The sequence below is a fragment of the Drosophila miranda genome, chromosome XL (assembly GCF_003369915.1).
Source record: "Drosophila miranda strain MSH22 chromosome XL, D.miranda_PacBio2.1, whole genome shotgun sequence".
NCBI lineage: Eukaryota > Metazoa > Arthropoda > Insecta > Diptera > Drosophilidae > Drosophila > Drosophila miranda.
The window spans coordinates 7,125,218-7,142,206 of NC_046673.1; the positions used below are offsets into that span (position 1 = coordinate 7,125,218).

The following is a 16,989-nucleotide window of genomic DNA, read 5'->3' on the forward strand; positions in this document are numbered from 1 at the left end:
CTCCTCTCCTACGGCCAAAAGGCCGTAACAGCAACTGGCATAGTCCCTGACCCACGCGACGTATGTTCTCAAAGCGGTGTTTCTTGCGTATCGTGCCCGTTTGCGTCGCCAGGTCCACTTCTGGGACAACTAGAGTACGGCCAGGACATTACACTCCACACCCACAGATTAGATGACTAGTTTTAAAATATTTTGTTTGTTTGTTTTGTCGAGTTTGTTGTCGTCTCCTCTGGGCTGATGACCGACAGCATAGCAAGGCGTACTCTTAAACAGTCTTCAAAGTTATTTAGTTCTACGACACACACATTGCGGTCCGCCTCAGCAGATGGATCCCTGTGCCTGTGCCCAGAATGTCGCGGCTCCGCGCGTACTGGAGTCCGATTCCACACGAGGGCGAGGCATGAGTTCAATATCTTCTTGTTGCTGCAGAGCGCCTTCCGGCTGCTGGGTTTTTGCAATGATTAAAATGACCTTCATTCCCTGATGACAGACAGTCACTGGAAAACGGTAAAACTGGTCAAAAGACCAGTCCAACGCCTTCCTCTTCGAGGAGGACGTGCGGCAGCTGGCCGTCGGCTGGACCCACAAAGCGGCGCTGCTCCGCAACAACGAGATCCTCATGTGGGGCCGCAAGTGCTACGGACAGCTGGGCACGGGCTCGATCAGCGAGCAGCAGGCGGTGCCCCAGCCACTGAGCCTCCGACTGCCCGACGGCCAGACGCCTGCTCGCGTGCACATGGGGGCAGAGCACGGCCTGCTGCGGACTACAGCCGGCGAGATCTACACCTGGGGCTGGAACGAGCACGGAAACTGTGGCAACAACAGTACAGAGAATGTGTAAGAATCTCCCTTCTGCCAGTGGATTGGCTTTAAATTCAATTTTCGATCAATTTCCAGATGCAGCGCGTGAAGTTGGCCGGAGCTGGCTCGGGCTTCTGTTACGCCATTTCCGAGTCGTCTGTTAATTAATTTTATAATAAATGTTAAAAATGCTTAAAAATACTAAACGGAATATCGAAATTAAGGTATTTGATGTCGGATCATGAGCAAAATTGTACGAATAATCAAACCCAAGCAGTTGGCGCTCTTTCTTCCATCGATAGTTGAAGAAACATCGATGTATCGATAGTAACAATGAAGTTTTTCAACCTTCAGCAGCTTTACTTGAACTGAGCGGAATTTTCGTTGCAAATACTATTTGCCATTTTTACAGTGAAAATAAAGTGCTTTGTTTTTCAAAAACTGAATCTTTTCCACAGAAAAAAGAAGGTTAATATGGTAAATGGTAGATTTTTATATATTTTATTCGAAATGTGCGGCTTGCCAGGCAATTAGTGGATGAATTTGAGGGCGCTTATGGTTTTTGAAGCCAACAAGTGCAAATGGCGATGGAGAATCATCAAAGTGCAATGAAATATTCGAAATATTTGCGGCACCGGCCTCTACACACTCGTGTTCCATGATAGATGCCTCAGAGCAGAGAACTATCTCCCTTAAATATTTGGCAGCACAGAAAAAGTCGCCCAAAGTGAGACATCGCTTTTTCTGCGCAAAATGCAATGGATTGGATTGATATTTCTTCGATCCGCAGAAGTCTCACTTTAAGACTTCTGTGGGCATGTGTATGCCGGCATTTTTCGTTCACCAATACACAAAAAGATTAACCAGTGCTGCCAATAGTTCATCCACTGATACACACACGCACACACAGCACTCAAGCCTCCACGACCTCTGACTGGGCAGCACTGTCGTGGTAGGCGTCTGTGTCGGGCAGTAATTCCGAGAAACTTCAGCGTGTATTAGTAGACCACTCCGCATAAATAAAATAAATTTCCCATAAATCAATTTTTTTTGTGCAACCGATCGCCATAAACAAACGAACAGACGACTGGGAGCCGATTACTTCCATTTCGCTCGAAGCAGTGAAGGTTCTCGTTCAGCGGTGTTTCTTTACAATAAACATTTTTATTTCTTTCTCGCACAAAAAGATGTCGGAGAATAGCTTCAACTCAAAGTATTTGGACGATGACGATGAGGACGATGCGATTGCTGCCTCTGAGGGTGTGTACCCATGAATCCTCTAAACTAAATATAATCCACGCGTTTGTCTCGCGCTTTAGGCAAAGTTTCGAGCCAGGTGGCCAAGCGCATCTGGCAGCCAACCATCGATGACACTACCCCTGGGGTCTGGGAGCCGCCCGAGAAGCCCCTGCCCCACGTGGAGGAGGATGCTCCGATGAGTGCCGAGGCCCTGGCGGAGGCTCTAGCGGTGAGCGAGACCGCCTCGGACTTTATACACGAAGTGGAGCGCTCTCTCTACGGCGACAACAGCAAGGAGAACGGCTCCGCCCAGTACTTCAAGGCGGCCGAGAATTATTCGCTGTTTGGCGCCAACTACATGGGCTTGGAGGAGGACAAGAACAAAAAACCGCCGCCGGGCTTCGACCAAAGCTCCAGTCAGATTGCGGCTGGATCGGCCGGAGTATCCGGCCAAAGCTACTCGGGGGTAAGTGGTGCTCTAGGCTTTCAATGAATTAGGAATCGATGATTCGTTGGCTAGAATATGCCCAATATGCCCTCCTTCTTAGCTGTTCTGAGGAAAACCCCAACTCTATCCGTATTTCAGGGACCCTCTTCATCCGGAATGGGCGGCATGGCAATGTCCCAGCAGCCGCAGCACAAGGCCGTGAATCAGCCAGGACCTGCAGCGCTGCTTCCACAGCAGCAGCAGCATCCGCGTCATCCTTCGCCAGCGACAGTGCCCAGGGTCATAGCCGAGGCAGCAGCTCTGGCTGGAGCTGGGGCTGGCATCGACATTGGCCTGCACGCCCATGGACATCTGCCCAGTGCCACGGAAATGGCCATCGGACACATTTACCAGGAGCTCATGGGCATGAATTTCAATCAGGCCAATATACAGCAGCAGCAGCAGCAACACCACCACCAGCAGCAGCAGCAGCACCACCACCAGCAGCAGCAGCAGCACCACCACCAGCAGCAGCAGCAGCAGGCGGCTCTCCAGCAGCAGCAGCAGGCGGCTCTGAAGCAGCAGGCGGCTCTCCTCTCCTACGGCCAAAAGGCCGTAACAGCAACTGGCATAGTCCCTGACCCACGCGACGTATGTTCTCAAAGCGGTGTTTCTTGCGTATCGTGCCCGTTTGCGTCGCCAGGTCCACTTCTGGGACAACTAGAGTACGGCCAGGACATTACACTCCACACCCACAGATTAGATGACTAGTTTTAAAATATTTTGTTTGTTTGTTTTGTCGAGTTTGTTGTCGTCTCCTCTGGGCTGATGACCGACAGCATAGCAAGGCGTACTCTTAAACAGTCTTCAAAGTTATTTAGTTCTACGACACACACATTGCGGTCCGCCTCAGCAGATGGATCCCTGTGCCTGTGCCCAGAATGTCGCGGCTCCGCGCGTACTGGAGTCCGATTCCACACGAGTGTAGCATATCACATACAACGATTGTTGTGTGTGGCGGTGCCACTCGAGCTGGTCGGGGGTGTATCGGGCAGGACTGGTGCACGCGCTGGCTCCGGCTGTATGATCGGTAGTATGGGGGGGTTCCTATACTGGTCCTTTCCTATACGTGCTCGCGTCGATACCTTATCTTATTATTATTTTTTTCGCGTGCGATACCCTGCGTATGACCGTATGACTAGTGTTAGGGGGTTGGGGAAGGAGGATGAGGAGGCTGGGGGAATTAGAAGGGACAAAGGAATTAAGGGGACAGGGAAGTGGGCTTCCGCGTTGCATATCCGAACCGACGGGTAGCTGTGCTGGTGTTGGATGCAACAGCCATGGCCCTCCCAACCTTGATCATCCTAATTCCGAAGAAAATATGGCTTATGGATGATCCCTTTTCTCGCCGGGGGTCATACCTCACTCTCCCTCATCGATCCCTGCATGGCTCCTAAACAAAAATCTTCTAACAATTCATTTCCAAATCTTTAACAATATTTATTTTTATCGATAGTGCCTAAAGCTAAATACATGGGTAGAAGGAAAATGATATATAGTTATGGGGTGAGTATAAGCTAGGGCAATAAGAGAATTAAAACTATAGGAATAATAATTTTAAATAATAGGAATAAAATATATGATCTCGAAAACAGGTGGTAGGGTACTGGGAATAATTTAACGAATAATACCAATAATAATGAATATTTAAGTAGGAACTTTTGTAATTTAAGATTTCTTCATTTTCGGTATTTTTGTATTAATGCAGAAGTAAGGGTAACTAATCACCGTCGCATAGGTGTGAAGCACCTGCTGCCGCTGATCTGCGCTTACAGCTTCCAAAGCTCTTGAGCTTTGCGTGGGCTTAAGGCCTCTTTACAACAAAAAAAAAGCTCCAACATAATTTAGGGAAAAATCAAAGACTACGGGCGACCGGGCTCATGTATGGTTTTTTCTTTTGTCTCTTTATGTTAAAAGTTTATAAACGTTAACTGGGAGTTTGTTCACTTACGTACTTTCATGTTCCGGCCACGTCCAAAAGATCTTTCGGCGAGGGGAATACCTGTAAGTTTTAGAGAGAGAGCACACACACATGCACACGCATGACCACGGCTAACACCAGATTATCTTGATCTTCTTTTTCTTTTTGTTTAGGGCTTTTTTTTTTTTGAGCATATATAGTTCATAAATCAAATTATTCCATCTTTAACTTCTATATTTTATACTTTATTCAATATTTATTCGTTTATTTAGATTCGTTGGGGTAGGTCTTGATCCATAGACCAAGGTGTGGGCGCACGGAAAAAGCTCCAAGCAGCTGGTTTCGTTTTATATGCACAAAGGGGTCAACGGCCTAACAAGCGCACATAAGTTCTTTGGGAATAAACGCACAATGGGCCACAAGAGCATCATACGAGTTCTGCCCGTTCCGTTGGGGTTTATTTAATACATTTAACCTTCACATGTCATGATCTGGCTTTTAGGTTAGGGCGAAGCACGGTGACAAAAAAAATTCGGGTCAGGGTCTCTTTTTCCTTGGACGGGTCTGGTTATTCCTGGCAAGGAAGATCACTTGGCACTTTTTGTTTAAGGCTCTTGGCCCGGTGGCTGGATGGCTCACTCTCGGTCGCGACGGCTCGCGTTGGGGCGGCGAAGAGCTCGCTGCTGCCGGCGCTAAAGCTCGGAAACGGCTGAGGGGCCGCTCTCTGTCGGCGCTGAAGCTCGGGAACTGCTGAAGGGCTCGCTGTGGTGGATGGCGTTGGGGCTTTAGGTGGAGCTTCCCAACTCTACGGTGGACCGCGTTGGCGGAGGGCGTTGGGGCGTTGGGTGGAGCTTCCCAACTCTACGGTGGCCCGCTTTGGGGCGATCGTCAGAAAATTCGCACCATCCTCTGCACCGTGGATCGGGGATTGGTTTCTCGTCTGGGTGGATGGGGTCTTTCTTCCGAAAGGCCGGCGGATCGTGCTGGTCTCCCAAGAACTTTTATTTGATTTTTACCTTTTATTAATTTTTTTTTTTTTTTTGAGCTGGATAAGTACGTCCGTACTGTTCGGATACCACGAGGAGAGAGACAGCTGCTTCTCCCGGAAATCAAGGCCTCATCCCCTCGTTCTTCCCTTTTTCTTTATCGATTTGTCAAAATGACAGTGGGAGGAGGAGGCCGATTAAAACGTCAGCCAAACAAAATAATATGGGCAGCCCACGGTGACGAAGCGCACCCAGTAGATGGCGTGTTAAAAGCTTAGCTTTCTTGGACCCAACAGAAGACTTAGCCTATTCGCGTAGCATAATTTTAGGGAAAATTAAGACGTCGATGCAAACAATTTTTTCTTACAACAAGCGCACTACATAATCCCCCCACTTAAATCTCGCTTGGGGTGGGACACCCAAAGTGGGATCCGCGCTTGTAACAATTCATGTCAAGGTTTTATATCCTTGGTATGAAATTTGCCTACAAGGCGGCCTTGAAGATCTTCAAGTTCGTAATAGCAGTTTCCTAGCTTCCTGCGCACTCGGGACTTTATAAAGGTTGGTGCTAACTTTGCGCTAAAGCCCTTAGCGAAATTGCTTTGCTGAAAGTTACGTCTATATACTTCCTGTCCATCCCTATAGGAAATTTGTCTCGTTCGTAAGTTATAGGATCTGGCATTTCGGAAGTGCTGGGCCTGTATAGAGCCTTTTGCTTTGCTGCGAATTATGTCGAAGGAATCTTCTCGCGAAAATTGGACACCGCGATCTTCTAACATGTCTAGGTTACGCATCAGTTTATAGCTACTGGCATCGGTTACCATATGCTGTCCAAAAGCAAGCCGATACGGGGTAGTGCTTATGGCTAAATGATGGCTAGACCGAAGTGCACAGCAAATGCTGCTTAATTTCTCATCCCAATTACGTTGATCCGGGTCAACATAACTTTTTATGGCCGCCAGAACGGATCTATTTACTCTCTCCGAAGCATTGGCTTGAGGAGAATAAAAGCCAGTATAGACATGAGAGATATTATATTTGTCAAGCAAGGAGTTAAAAGTGTGAGATTTAAATTGGACCCCATTATCGCTTACGATGGTTTCGGGGACCCCGAAACAGTGAAAGAGGTCTTCTTCCAGGAAGCGTTTTATGGAATCTGCTGTAAATTTTCGTACGGGCTTCAAAAATGGAAATTTTGACAGATGGTCTAACACGACAAAGATGCCAATATTTCCTGACTTGCTTCTCGGATAAGGTCCTAAAAAGTCTACAAATAATTTTTGAAAGAATCGAGAAGGTAAGCCCGTATTTCCCATTGGTGGCTTTAAGGGTTGATTTGGATGCTTCGTGGTTTTACAGATATGGCAATTATTTATGAGTTCTTTGACATCCACCGCTAAGTTTGGCCAATAATAAGATCGCCTGAGTCTTTCAAGGGTTTTATTTATCCCACTGTGGGCACACAAGGGATCCTCATGGGCAGCTTTGAGGACGGGTTTTACAAGGGATGGGGGTATCCAAAGTTTCCAGCAGGAATCGTCTGTGATCTTGGTTCCATCGGCATGTTCCGCACGCCGAAAGATGCGTTCATCTTTGATTTTCAGATCAGGCAATCGGGAACTGTTCAACCTAATCTTCTCTTTAATTGACTGATATTCTGGTGATTTGAACTCAGGAGAATCAGGGTCGACCAACATGCTATCAATTGCCAAGAAGGACAAGTCTTCTGAGTGCGTACGGGACAAGGCATCGGGGACTATGTTATCACTCCCTTTTCGGTGTAAGATTTTAAATTCAAATCCCTGCAACTTTAAGGACCAGCGAGCCAATCGGGAGCTAAGATCAGCCTGCGACATTAGCCACTTTAAGGAGGCATGATCTGTAATGATTGTGAATTCTTGGCCCTCAATGTATGCCCTGAACTTTTTTACGGCTAAAACCGCAGCGTAACACTCTTTTTCAGTTACAGTGTACTGCCTCTGGCATTTGTTAAGCTTTTTCGACATAAAAGCAATTGGTACGTCTGCGCCCTCGTTGTTTTCTTGCATTAGAACTGCCCCTACGCCGGTATGACTGGCGTCACAGTGTATTGAGAATGGTATGGAGAAATTTGGGCTATGTAGAACTGGCGCGGAACACATTTGGGACTTTAATGACTCGAAAGCAAGCTGAGCCTCGTCAGTCCAAATAAACTTGCGCTTAGATTTCAGAGTATCTGATATGGGTGAACTAATAGCTTCATAATTGTGGATGAACTTGTGGTACCAGCCTGTCATTCCAAGAAATCGACGAACTTGTTTGATCGACTGGGGAGCTGGAAAGTCCTTAACGGCGGCTATTTTGTCAGGATCAGTGCGAATATTCCCACCACCAATCACGTGGCCTAAATATTTAACTTCTTTCCGGCAAAATTTGCTTTTCTCCACATTTATAGTAAGATTGGCTTTGGAAAGTTGGGATGCGACCAGGGACAACACCTCCAGATGGTGCTCAAAATTATCGGATATAACTAAGAGGTCGTCAAGATATATGAATATTTCATTCCGTAGATGGGCTGGTATGACTTTATCCATAAGTCGCGACAAGGTACAGGGTGCGTTGGTTAAGCCGAATGGCATGACGACAAACTCGTATAAGGGACGGCCAGGCACGGTAAACGCTGTCTTATCACGAGATTTTTGATCGAGAGGGATTTGCCAAAACGCGTCCTTTAGATCGATGCTTGTGATGAACTCTGCTTTCGGTAGTCTACTCAGGATTCCGTCTATAAGGGGCATGGGATATGCATCCTTTACCGTGACCGAGTTTACTTTCCTACAATCGATACACAATCTAACCTTGCCAGGCTTTTTAACCAGCACTACGGGCGAAGACCACGAACTAACCGATTCTTGTATAACCCCAAGCTTCAGCATTCGGTCTAATTCCTCGTACATTAGCTTCTCCGTTGCCGGTGACACCGCATAGTGGCGTTGTTTAATGGGCCTTGCGTCGGCTACCTCTATCGTGTGAGTGATTACAGAGGTCTTTCCTAGACCTTGCTTTGAGTAAGATGGGAAGAGAGCTATTACCTCCTGTAGTAATACTTGCTGTGAAGGCAGAAGCGCCCTCATTGTGGGGTCTTCTAAGGTTTCAATACGCAAATTTTGTGTCATCAAGTGCAACGGTAAAAGTTCAAAAGCCGTCCAAAAATCGATTCCTAAATAGAGATTACCCGTCAAGGAAGGTACAATATAAAAACAAAGTTCCTTGGATTCCCCTCTATACGTGACTTTTGCGGAAATTTTGCCGACTATACTTTGGCTCTTTCCGTCGGCAGTTCTAACTTTAAGGGACAGCGGCTTATATTGGACTTTATTCCGAATAACGTCGGACGCGCAACTTCCCCCTATGCAGCTAACTGAAGCTCCAGTATCCATTAGTCCTATGACTGGTTTACCAAAAAGCATAATCTGAGCATGGGGTCGTAAATCATTTGGTTTTCCAACTACAGAAGCTAAGAGCAGTCTTTTCTCAAGTTTGCAATGTTTCTTAAAATCGCTTCTTCGGCGCTGGGATCGATTTGGAGGGCTAGCAAGGTGGTCAGCGTATACGCTGTTTGACACGTCTGGTATAATAAGGTCAGTGGAAGGAGAAGAATTGATCACTCGGTATTGGTCGCTTGGTTGACCAGTTGTTTGCGTGCACTTTTCGGCGGTGCACGCGACAACGAGTTTTTTGCCGTGTGGGGGTTGCACTTCCTGCAACTAGGCTTATAAGTATCGGCCCTGCCACAACCATAGCAAAATACCCTACGTTCGGCCATGCACTCTTGGTATCGATGGCCTTTGCCACCGCAATTCCAACAGACGAACTCTACGGCTGATACTTCCAGATCTTCTTCTTCACCTACTTCTTCACTATCTGGGGCAATAGATTCGTCTAATATAGCATTGACTTGGCGGCGTGGTAAAGTTCGGGGGGCCGCCAGGGGAGGCTTGGTTTTAGCTACGGACTGCATGAATATTTCTCGCGTTCGGACCAGGTGACGTAAGGATTTCACCGTCGCAGCCGACTCATATAAAATTTCATGCTGTATCTCAGCCAAAAGGTTTGCTCGCAGTGTCTCAACTAAGGCTGCCTCAGACATGGGCTCAGACAGTTTATCTGCCAATGCGGCAATTACGCCATAAAAATCATCAAAGGACTCGTTTGTTTGCTGTTTCCTTAATTCGATCTCTGTTCTGATATTCCTATCTGTTCTATCGTCTTTAAATTGGCCACGCAAGGCTAGGCATAGATCTGCCCAACGGACTTCAGGGACACTTTTATGATACCGCCAAAACCACTCGCTGGCGCTTCCATCAAAGAGGTTACTGGCGTATCGAGCTGTTATTTCAAAGTTACCGTCAAAAGTTTGCTTTGTAAGTGCTTCAATACGGTAAATGAAGTCCTCAATCGACATACCAGCCTTTCCCGTAAACCGCAGTTTCCAATTAGACATTATCTGGCTAACACGATCTGCCCGAAGGGATGAAGCGGAGGAACCTGTGGAAACTCCTGAGCCAACATTACGGGTTTGCCCCAAATTCGAGGGTGACGAACTATTTCCCGATTGATTAATCCCCGGCACTGGTACCTGTTCACTAGTGGACAGCCGAAAAAGTTGCTCGATCGTTTGCTGTTCTAGTTCTGCTACCGGTTGCATCCGAGCTGCATTTATGTTCGGGGAGGGTACAGATGCCGTACTTTGAAGTCCATCGGAAATGGCTCGAACTAGCCGGTTAGTTTGATCAGCCATGCTGGTCGCCAAAATTCGGGTTTGCTCTACCATAGCTACTCTAATCGCGTCCACTATGGACTGCTGTATAGTTTCCGCCATAGTGGCCTGATTCTGTTGAGGGTCGACGGAGATTGGAGACCTGTTGGCATTCTCTGAGTTAGCCATCTCAAGAGGGCTTAACGCTTCAACTCTTTTGCTTGGACTTCTAGTCTGAAGGGACTGAGTAACAGATGGCATTCGTGCTCTAGACGTAGACGGACCAATGGGACTAAGATTCTCAGCTGAGGCCGATGTGATGTTCAGGTCTTGCTGACAAGTGGGACACTTCCGTTTGTTACCACTTTTAGCGGTGAAGCACACTCTGTGGAAGGTGTGCCCACAACTGGCCGACAATAGTTGTATCTGGTAAACGATTACTTCGGAGCAAATTTGGCAATGTTTCCCCGTGTCTTCTGAGAGGGCTAAATTCTCCGTACTACGAGACACCACCATTTCGGTTTGGGCACCACCAAGTATGAATATATTAGATATATATAGCAAATGCAAAAAAAATAATACAAAAAAAAGTCACAGTCAATAGATATGTAGATATTAAAACAGTTTAGGAGCCATGCAATCGTTTTTTGGGTAGGAATAGAGTAAAGCGGATTGCATTGTTTTCGGGTAGGGAAGGGACAGGAATAGGGTAATCTACTTATAACTGAAATCTGCCTCACAAGTTAATCCGTGGCAGGATAAATAATCCCTCATCCAGCGAAATCTAAAAGGTCAGATCAGAAGTATTGGGGCTGAGAAAGGTGCTGGATTAGTTCCACTAATCATCAGGTAGTATGGGAGTCCGATGTCACCTAGGCTTACCGAGGCTTGCAACCTCAGTAATCTTCTCAGGGGTTCCTCGGGACAGCCAAAACCCAGTTAATTAGGGGCAATCTTCGTAGAATTTCATCATAAACGATTTGGAATGCGCTCTCCTTTCCTGCAGTAGTGTTCTCGCTTAGCTCCTATAACAATCTTCAACTAGTTGATAGGCTAAGCTCGACCCACGGAGTTATACCCAATATAAGTTATAACACTTCCAGTGTATCGGACCTACTGCACGCCAATATACCCTGCACGATACTAGGCCCTGTAGGCCATGATGAGCTTACACGGATCCACAGTATCCACTGGATAAGTTGCAGAGGAAAGACGAGCAAAAAACCACAAAAAAAACGGTCTGGCAAGGATAAAAGTCAGGTGTTACTTTTGACCAAGTTATTTCTTTAAATGGGGCAAGCCGGATCGGCCCCACGTTGGGCGCCAAAATAAGATAAATGTAGCATATCACATACAACGATTGTTGTGTGTGGCGGTGCCACTCGAGCTGGTCGGGGGTGTATCGGGCAGGACTGGTGCACGCGCTGGCTCCGGCTGTATGATCGGTAGTATGGGGGGTTCCTATACTGGTCCTTTCCTATACGTGCTCGCGTCGATACCTTATCTTATTATTATTTTTTTCGCGTGCGATACCCTGCGTATGACCGTATGACTAGTGTTAGGGGGTTGGGGAAGGAGGATGAGGAGGCTGGGGGAATTAGAAGGGACAAAGGAATTAAGGGGACAGGGAAGTGGGCTTCCGCGTTGCATATCCGAACCGACGGGTAGCTGTGCTGGTGTTGGATGCAACAGCCATGGCCCTCCCAACCTTGATCATCCTAATTCCGAAGAAAATATGGCTTATGGATGATCCCTTTTCTCGCCGGGGGTCATACCTCACTCTCCCTCATCGATCCCTGCATGGCTCCTAAACAAAAATCTTCTAACAATTCATTTCCAAATCTTTAACAATATTTATTTTTATCGATAGTGCCTAAAGCTAAATACATGGGTAGAAGGAAAATGATATATAGTTATGGGGTGAGTATAAGCTAGGGCAATAAGAGAATTAAAACTATAGGAATAATAATTTTAAATAATAGGAATAAAATATATGATCTCAAAAACAGGTGGTAGGGTACTGGGAATAATTTAACGAATAATAACAATAATAATGAATATTTAAGTAGGAACTTTTGTAATTTAAGATTTCTTCATTTTCGGTATTTTTGTATTAATGCAGAAGTAAGGGTAACTAATCACCGTCGCATAGGTGTGAAGCACCTGCTGCCGCTGATCTGCGCTTACAGCTTCCAAAGCTCTTGAGCTTTGCGTGGGCTTAAGGCCTCTTTACAACAAAAAAAAAACTCCAACATAATTTAGGGAAAAATCAAAGACTACGGGCGACCGGGCTCATGTATGGTTTTTTCTTTTGTCTCTTTATGTTAAAAGTTTATAAACGTTAACTGGGAGTTTGTTCACTTACGTACTTTCATGTTCCGGCCACGTCCAAAAGATCTTTCGGCGAGGGGAATACCTGTAAGTTTTAGAGAGAGAGCACACACACATGCACACGCATGACCACGGCTAACACCAGATTATCTTGATCTTCTTTTTCTTTTTGTTTAGGGCTTTTTTTTTTTTGAGCATATATAGTTCATAAATCAAATTATTCCATCTTTAACTTCTATATTTTATACTTTATTCAATATTTATTCGTTTATTTAGATTCGTTGGGGTAGGTCTTGATCCATAGACCAAGGTGTGGGCGCACGGAAAAAGCTCCAAGCAGCTGGTTTCGTTTTATATGCACAAAGGGGTCAACGGCCTAACAAGCGCACATAAGTTCTTTGGGAATAAACGCACAATGGGCCACAAGAGCATCATACGAGTTCTGCCCGTTCCGTTGGGGTTTATTTAATACATTTAACCTTCACATGTCATGATCTGGCTTTTAGGTTAGGGCGAAGCACGGTGACAAAAAAAATTCGGGTCAGGGTCTCTTTTTCCTTGGACGGGTCTGGTTATTCCTGGCAAGGAAGATCACTTGGCACTTTTTGTTTAAGGCTCTTGGCCCGGTGGCTGGATGGCTCACTCTCGGTCGCGACGGCTCGCGTTGGGGCGGCGAAGAGCTCGCTGCTGCCGGCGCTAAAGCTCGGAAACGGCTGAGGGGCCGCTCTCTGTCGGCGCTGAAGCTCGGGAACTGCTGAAGGGCTCGCTGTGGTGGATGGCGTTGGGGCTTTAGGTGGAGCTTCCCAACTCTACGGTGGACCGCGTTGGCGGAGGGCGTTGGGGCGTTGGGTGGAGCTTCCCAACTCTACGGTGGCCCGCTTTGGGGCGATCGTCAGAAAATTCGCACCATCCTCTGCACCGTGGATCGGGGATTGGTTTCTCGTCTGGGTGGATGGGGTCTTTCTTCCGAAAGGCCGGCGGATCGTGCTGGTCTCCCAAGAACTTTTATTTGATTTTTACCTTTTATAAATTTTTTTTTTTTTTTTGAGCTGGATAAGTACGTCCGTACTGTTCGGATACCACGAGGAGAGAGACAGCTGCTTCTCCCGGAAATCAAGGCCTCATCCCCTCGTTCTTCCCTTTTTCTTTATCGATTTGTCAAAATGACAGTGGGAGGAGGAGGCCGATTAAAACGTCAGCCAAACAAAATAATATGGGCAGCCCACGGTGACGAAGCGCACCCAGTAGATGGCGTGTTAAAAGCTTAGCTTTCTTGGACCCAACAGAAGACTTAGCCTATTCGCGTAGCATAATTTTAGGGAAAATTAAGACGTCGATGCAAACAATTTTTTCTTACAACAAGCGCACTACACGAGGGCGAGGCATGAGTTCAATATCTTCTTGTTGCTGCAGAGCGCCTCCTGGCTGCTGGGTTTTTGCAATGATTAAAATGACCTTCATTCCCTGATGACAGACAGTCACTGGAAAACGGTCAAACTGGTCAAAAGACCAGTCCAACGCCTTCCTCTTCGAGGAGGACGTGCGGCAGCTGGCCGTCGGCTGGACCCACAATGCGGCGCTGCTCCGCAACAACGAGATCCTCATGTGGGGCCGCAAGTGCTACGGACAGCTGGGCACGGGCTCGATCAGCGAGCAGCAGGCGGTGCCCCAGCCACTGAGCCTCCGACTGCCCGACGGCCAGACGCCTGCTCGCGTGCACATGGGGGCAGAGCACGGCCTGCTGCGGACTACAGCCGGCGAGATCTACACCTGGGGCTGGAACGAGCACGGAAACTGTGGCAACAACAGTACAGAGAATGTGTAAGAATCTCCCTTCTGCCAGTGGATTGGCTTTAAATTCAATTTTCGATCAATTTCCAGATGCAGCGCGTGAAGTTGGCCGGAGCTGGCTCGGGCTTCTGTTACGCCATTTCCGAGTCGTCTGTTAATTAATTTTATAATAAATGTTAAAAATGCTTAAAAATACTAAACGGAATATCGAAATTAAGGTATTTGATGTCGGATCATGAGCAAAATTGTACGAATAATCAAACCCAAGCAGTTGGCGCTCTTTCTTCCATCGATAGTTGAAGAAACATCGATGTATCGATAGTAACAATGAAGTTTTTCAACCTTCAGCAGCTTTACTTGAACTCCGCGGAGTTTTCGTTGCAAATACTATTTGCCATTTTTACAGTGAAAATAAAGTGCTTTGTTTTTCAAAAACTTAATCTTTTCCACAGAAAAAAGAAGGTAAATATGGTAAATGGTAGATTTTTATATATTTTATTCGAAATGTGCGGCTTGCCAGGCAATTAGTGGATGAATTTGAGGGCGCTTATGGTTTTTGAAGCCAACAAGTGCAAATGGCGATGGAGAATCATCAAAGTGCAATGAAATATTCGAAATATTTGCGGCACCGGCCTCTACACACTCGTGTTCCATGATAGATGCCTCAGAGCAGAGAACTATCTCCCTTAAATAATTGGCAGCACAGAAAAAGTCGCCCAAAGTGAGACATCGCTTCTTCTGCGCAAAATGCAATGGATTTGTGTGGACGTTGACATGCAATGACTGCATCTTTCAAGAGGCGATGCAGTTACTGCACCGTCAAGTGGCCCGTGTGACACCAGCAGAAGGCTGTTACGCGCGGATCCCAGGCAAAACGCAGCCCTCCTCCCGCCCAACCGACCGAGGGGCGCTGCCGCATGACGCGCGGTGCGTAGCCGAACCAAACGCGAACATGCAAGAAAGATAGCTATTAGACTAACATTCGAGGAAAATTAGTACTAAACTTACTAAGAAACTAAGCATGCAATCAAAGTACAAATACCACTACAGTTACTAATTAATAGAAAGGTGTGTAAGGATTAATAATTTAATAAGAGGAAGAGAATTAGTGGTGGATATAATATGGTAGAGGGAATTATAATCCGAGCATAAGACCCTAAACGGTTCATGCAAGGAATAATTCGATCTACAAAGTGGAAGGAACAACGGTATAAAATTTCTAGTCAGTCTAATAGGAATCGTGAAGTTTATGCGGCTCAACAGATCAGGGCTGTCTATGTCACCCCTGATCAAGTTGTGCATAAATATGGATTGGATTGATATTTCTTCGATCCGCAGAAGTCTCACTTTAAGACTTCTGTGGGCATGTGTATGCCGGCATTTTTCGTTCACCAATACACAAAAAGATTAACCAGTGCTGCCAATAGTTCATCCACTGATACACACACGCACACACAGCACTCAAGCCTCCACGACCTCTGACTGGGCAGCACTGTCGTGGTAGGCGTCTGTGTCGGGCAGTAATTCCGAGAAACTTCAGCGTGTATTAGTAGACCACTCCGCATAAATAAAATAAATTTCCCATAAATCAATTTTTTTTGTGCAACCGATCGCCATAAACAAACGAACAGACGACTGGGAGCCGATTACTTCCATTTCGCTCGAAGCAGTGAAGGTTCTCGTTCAGCGGTGTTTCTTTACAATAAACATTTTTATTTCTTTCTCGCACAAAAAGATGTCGGAGAATAGCTTCAACTCAAAGTATTTGGACGATGACGATGAGGACGATGCGATTGCTGCCTCTGAGGGTGTGTACCCATGAATCCTCTAAACTAAATATAATCCACGCGTTTGTCTCGCGCTTTAGGCAAAGTTTCGAGCCAGGTGGCCAAGCGCATCTGGCAGCCAACCATCGATGACACTACCCCTGGGTCTGGGAGCCGCCCGAGAAGCCCCTGCCCCACGTGGAGGAGGATGCTCCGATGAGTGCCGAGGCCCTGGCGGAGGCTCTAGCGGTGAGCGAGACCGCCTCGGACTTTATACACGAAGTGGAGCGCTCTCTCTACGGCGACAACAGCAAGGAGAACGGCTCCGCCCAGTACTTCAAGGCGGCCGAGAATTATTCGCTGTTTGGCGCCAACTACATGGGCTTGGAGGAGGACAAGAACAAAAAACCGCCGCCGGGCTTCGACCAAAGCTCCAGTCAGATTGCGGCTGGATCGGCCGGAGTATCCGGCCAAAGCTACTCGGGGGTAAGTGGTGCTCTAGGCTTTCAATGAATTAGGAATCGATGATTCGTTGGCTAGAATATGCCCAATATGCCCTCCTTCTTAGCTGTTCTGAGGAAAACCCCAACTCTATCCGTATTTCAGGGACCCTCTTCATCCGGAATGGGCGGCATGGCAATGTCCCAGCAGCCGCAGCACAAGGCCGTGAATCAGCCAGGACCTGCAGCGCTGCTTCCACAGCAGCAGCAGCATCCGCGTCATCCTTCGCCAGCGACAGTGCCCAGGGTCATAGCCGAGGCAGCAGCTCTGGCTGGAGCTGGGGCTGGCATCGACATTGGCCTGCACGCCCATGGACATCTGCCCAGTGCCACGGAAATGGCCATCGGACACATTTACCAGGAGCTCATGGGCATGAATTTCAATCAGGCCAATATACAGCAGCAGCAGCAGCAACACCACCACCAGCA

At 47.0% G+C, this 16,989-nt stretch overlaps 4 protein-coding genes across 4 annotated transcripts; all 4 read left to right on the forward strand.

Annotated features, from left to right (window-relative positions):
• The first annotated feature begins 182 nt into the window (after nt 1-182).
• On the forward strand, nt 183-1,242 carry LOC117187668 (RCC1 domain-containing protein 1-like). Its single transcript, XM_033390319.1, has 2 exons — nt 183-837; nt 898-1,242. Exons 1-2 carry the CDS (start codon nt 620-622, stop codon nt 908-910), a joined length of 231 nt encoding a protein of 76 aa, XP_033246210.1. The 5' UTR covers nt 183-619; the 3' UTR covers nt 911-1,242.
• Nucleotides 1,243-1,544: 302 nt separating this feature from the next.
• Nucleotides 1,545-3,248, forward strand: LOC117187414 (homeotic protein female sterile-like). The gene is made up of 3 exons (XM_033390049.1): nt 1,545-2,061; nt 2,121-2,506; nt 2,627-3,248. Exons 1-3 carry the CDS (start codon nt 1,989-1,991, stop codon nt 3,236-3,238), a joined length of 1,071 nt encoding a protein of 356 aa, XP_033245940.1. The 5' UTR covers nt 1,545-1,988; the 3' UTR covers nt 3,239-3,248.
• Nucleotides 3,249-13,904: 10,656 nt separating this feature from the next.
• Nucleotides 13,905-14,729, forward strand: LOC117187647 (RCC1 domain-containing protein 1-like). Its single transcript, XM_033390283.1, has 2 exons — nt 13,905-14,324; nt 14,385-14,729. Exons 1-2 carry the CDS (start codon nt 14,107-14,109, stop codon nt 14,395-14,397), a joined length of 231 nt encoding a protein of 76 aa, XP_033246174.1. The 5' UTR covers nt 13,905-14,106; the 3' UTR covers nt 14,398-14,729.
• Nucleotides 14,615-16,280, forward strand: LOC117187036. Its single transcript, XM_033388729.1, has 3 exons — nt 14,615-14,756; nt 16,030-16,102; nt 16,162-16,280. The coding sequence occupies exons 1-3, from the start codon at nt 14,622-14,624 to the stop codon at nt 16,278-16,280; spliced, it is 327 nt and encodes a 108-aa protein (XP_033244620.1). The 5' UTR covers nt 14,615-14,621.
• The last annotated feature ends 709 nt before the right edge of the window (nt 16,281-16,989 follow it).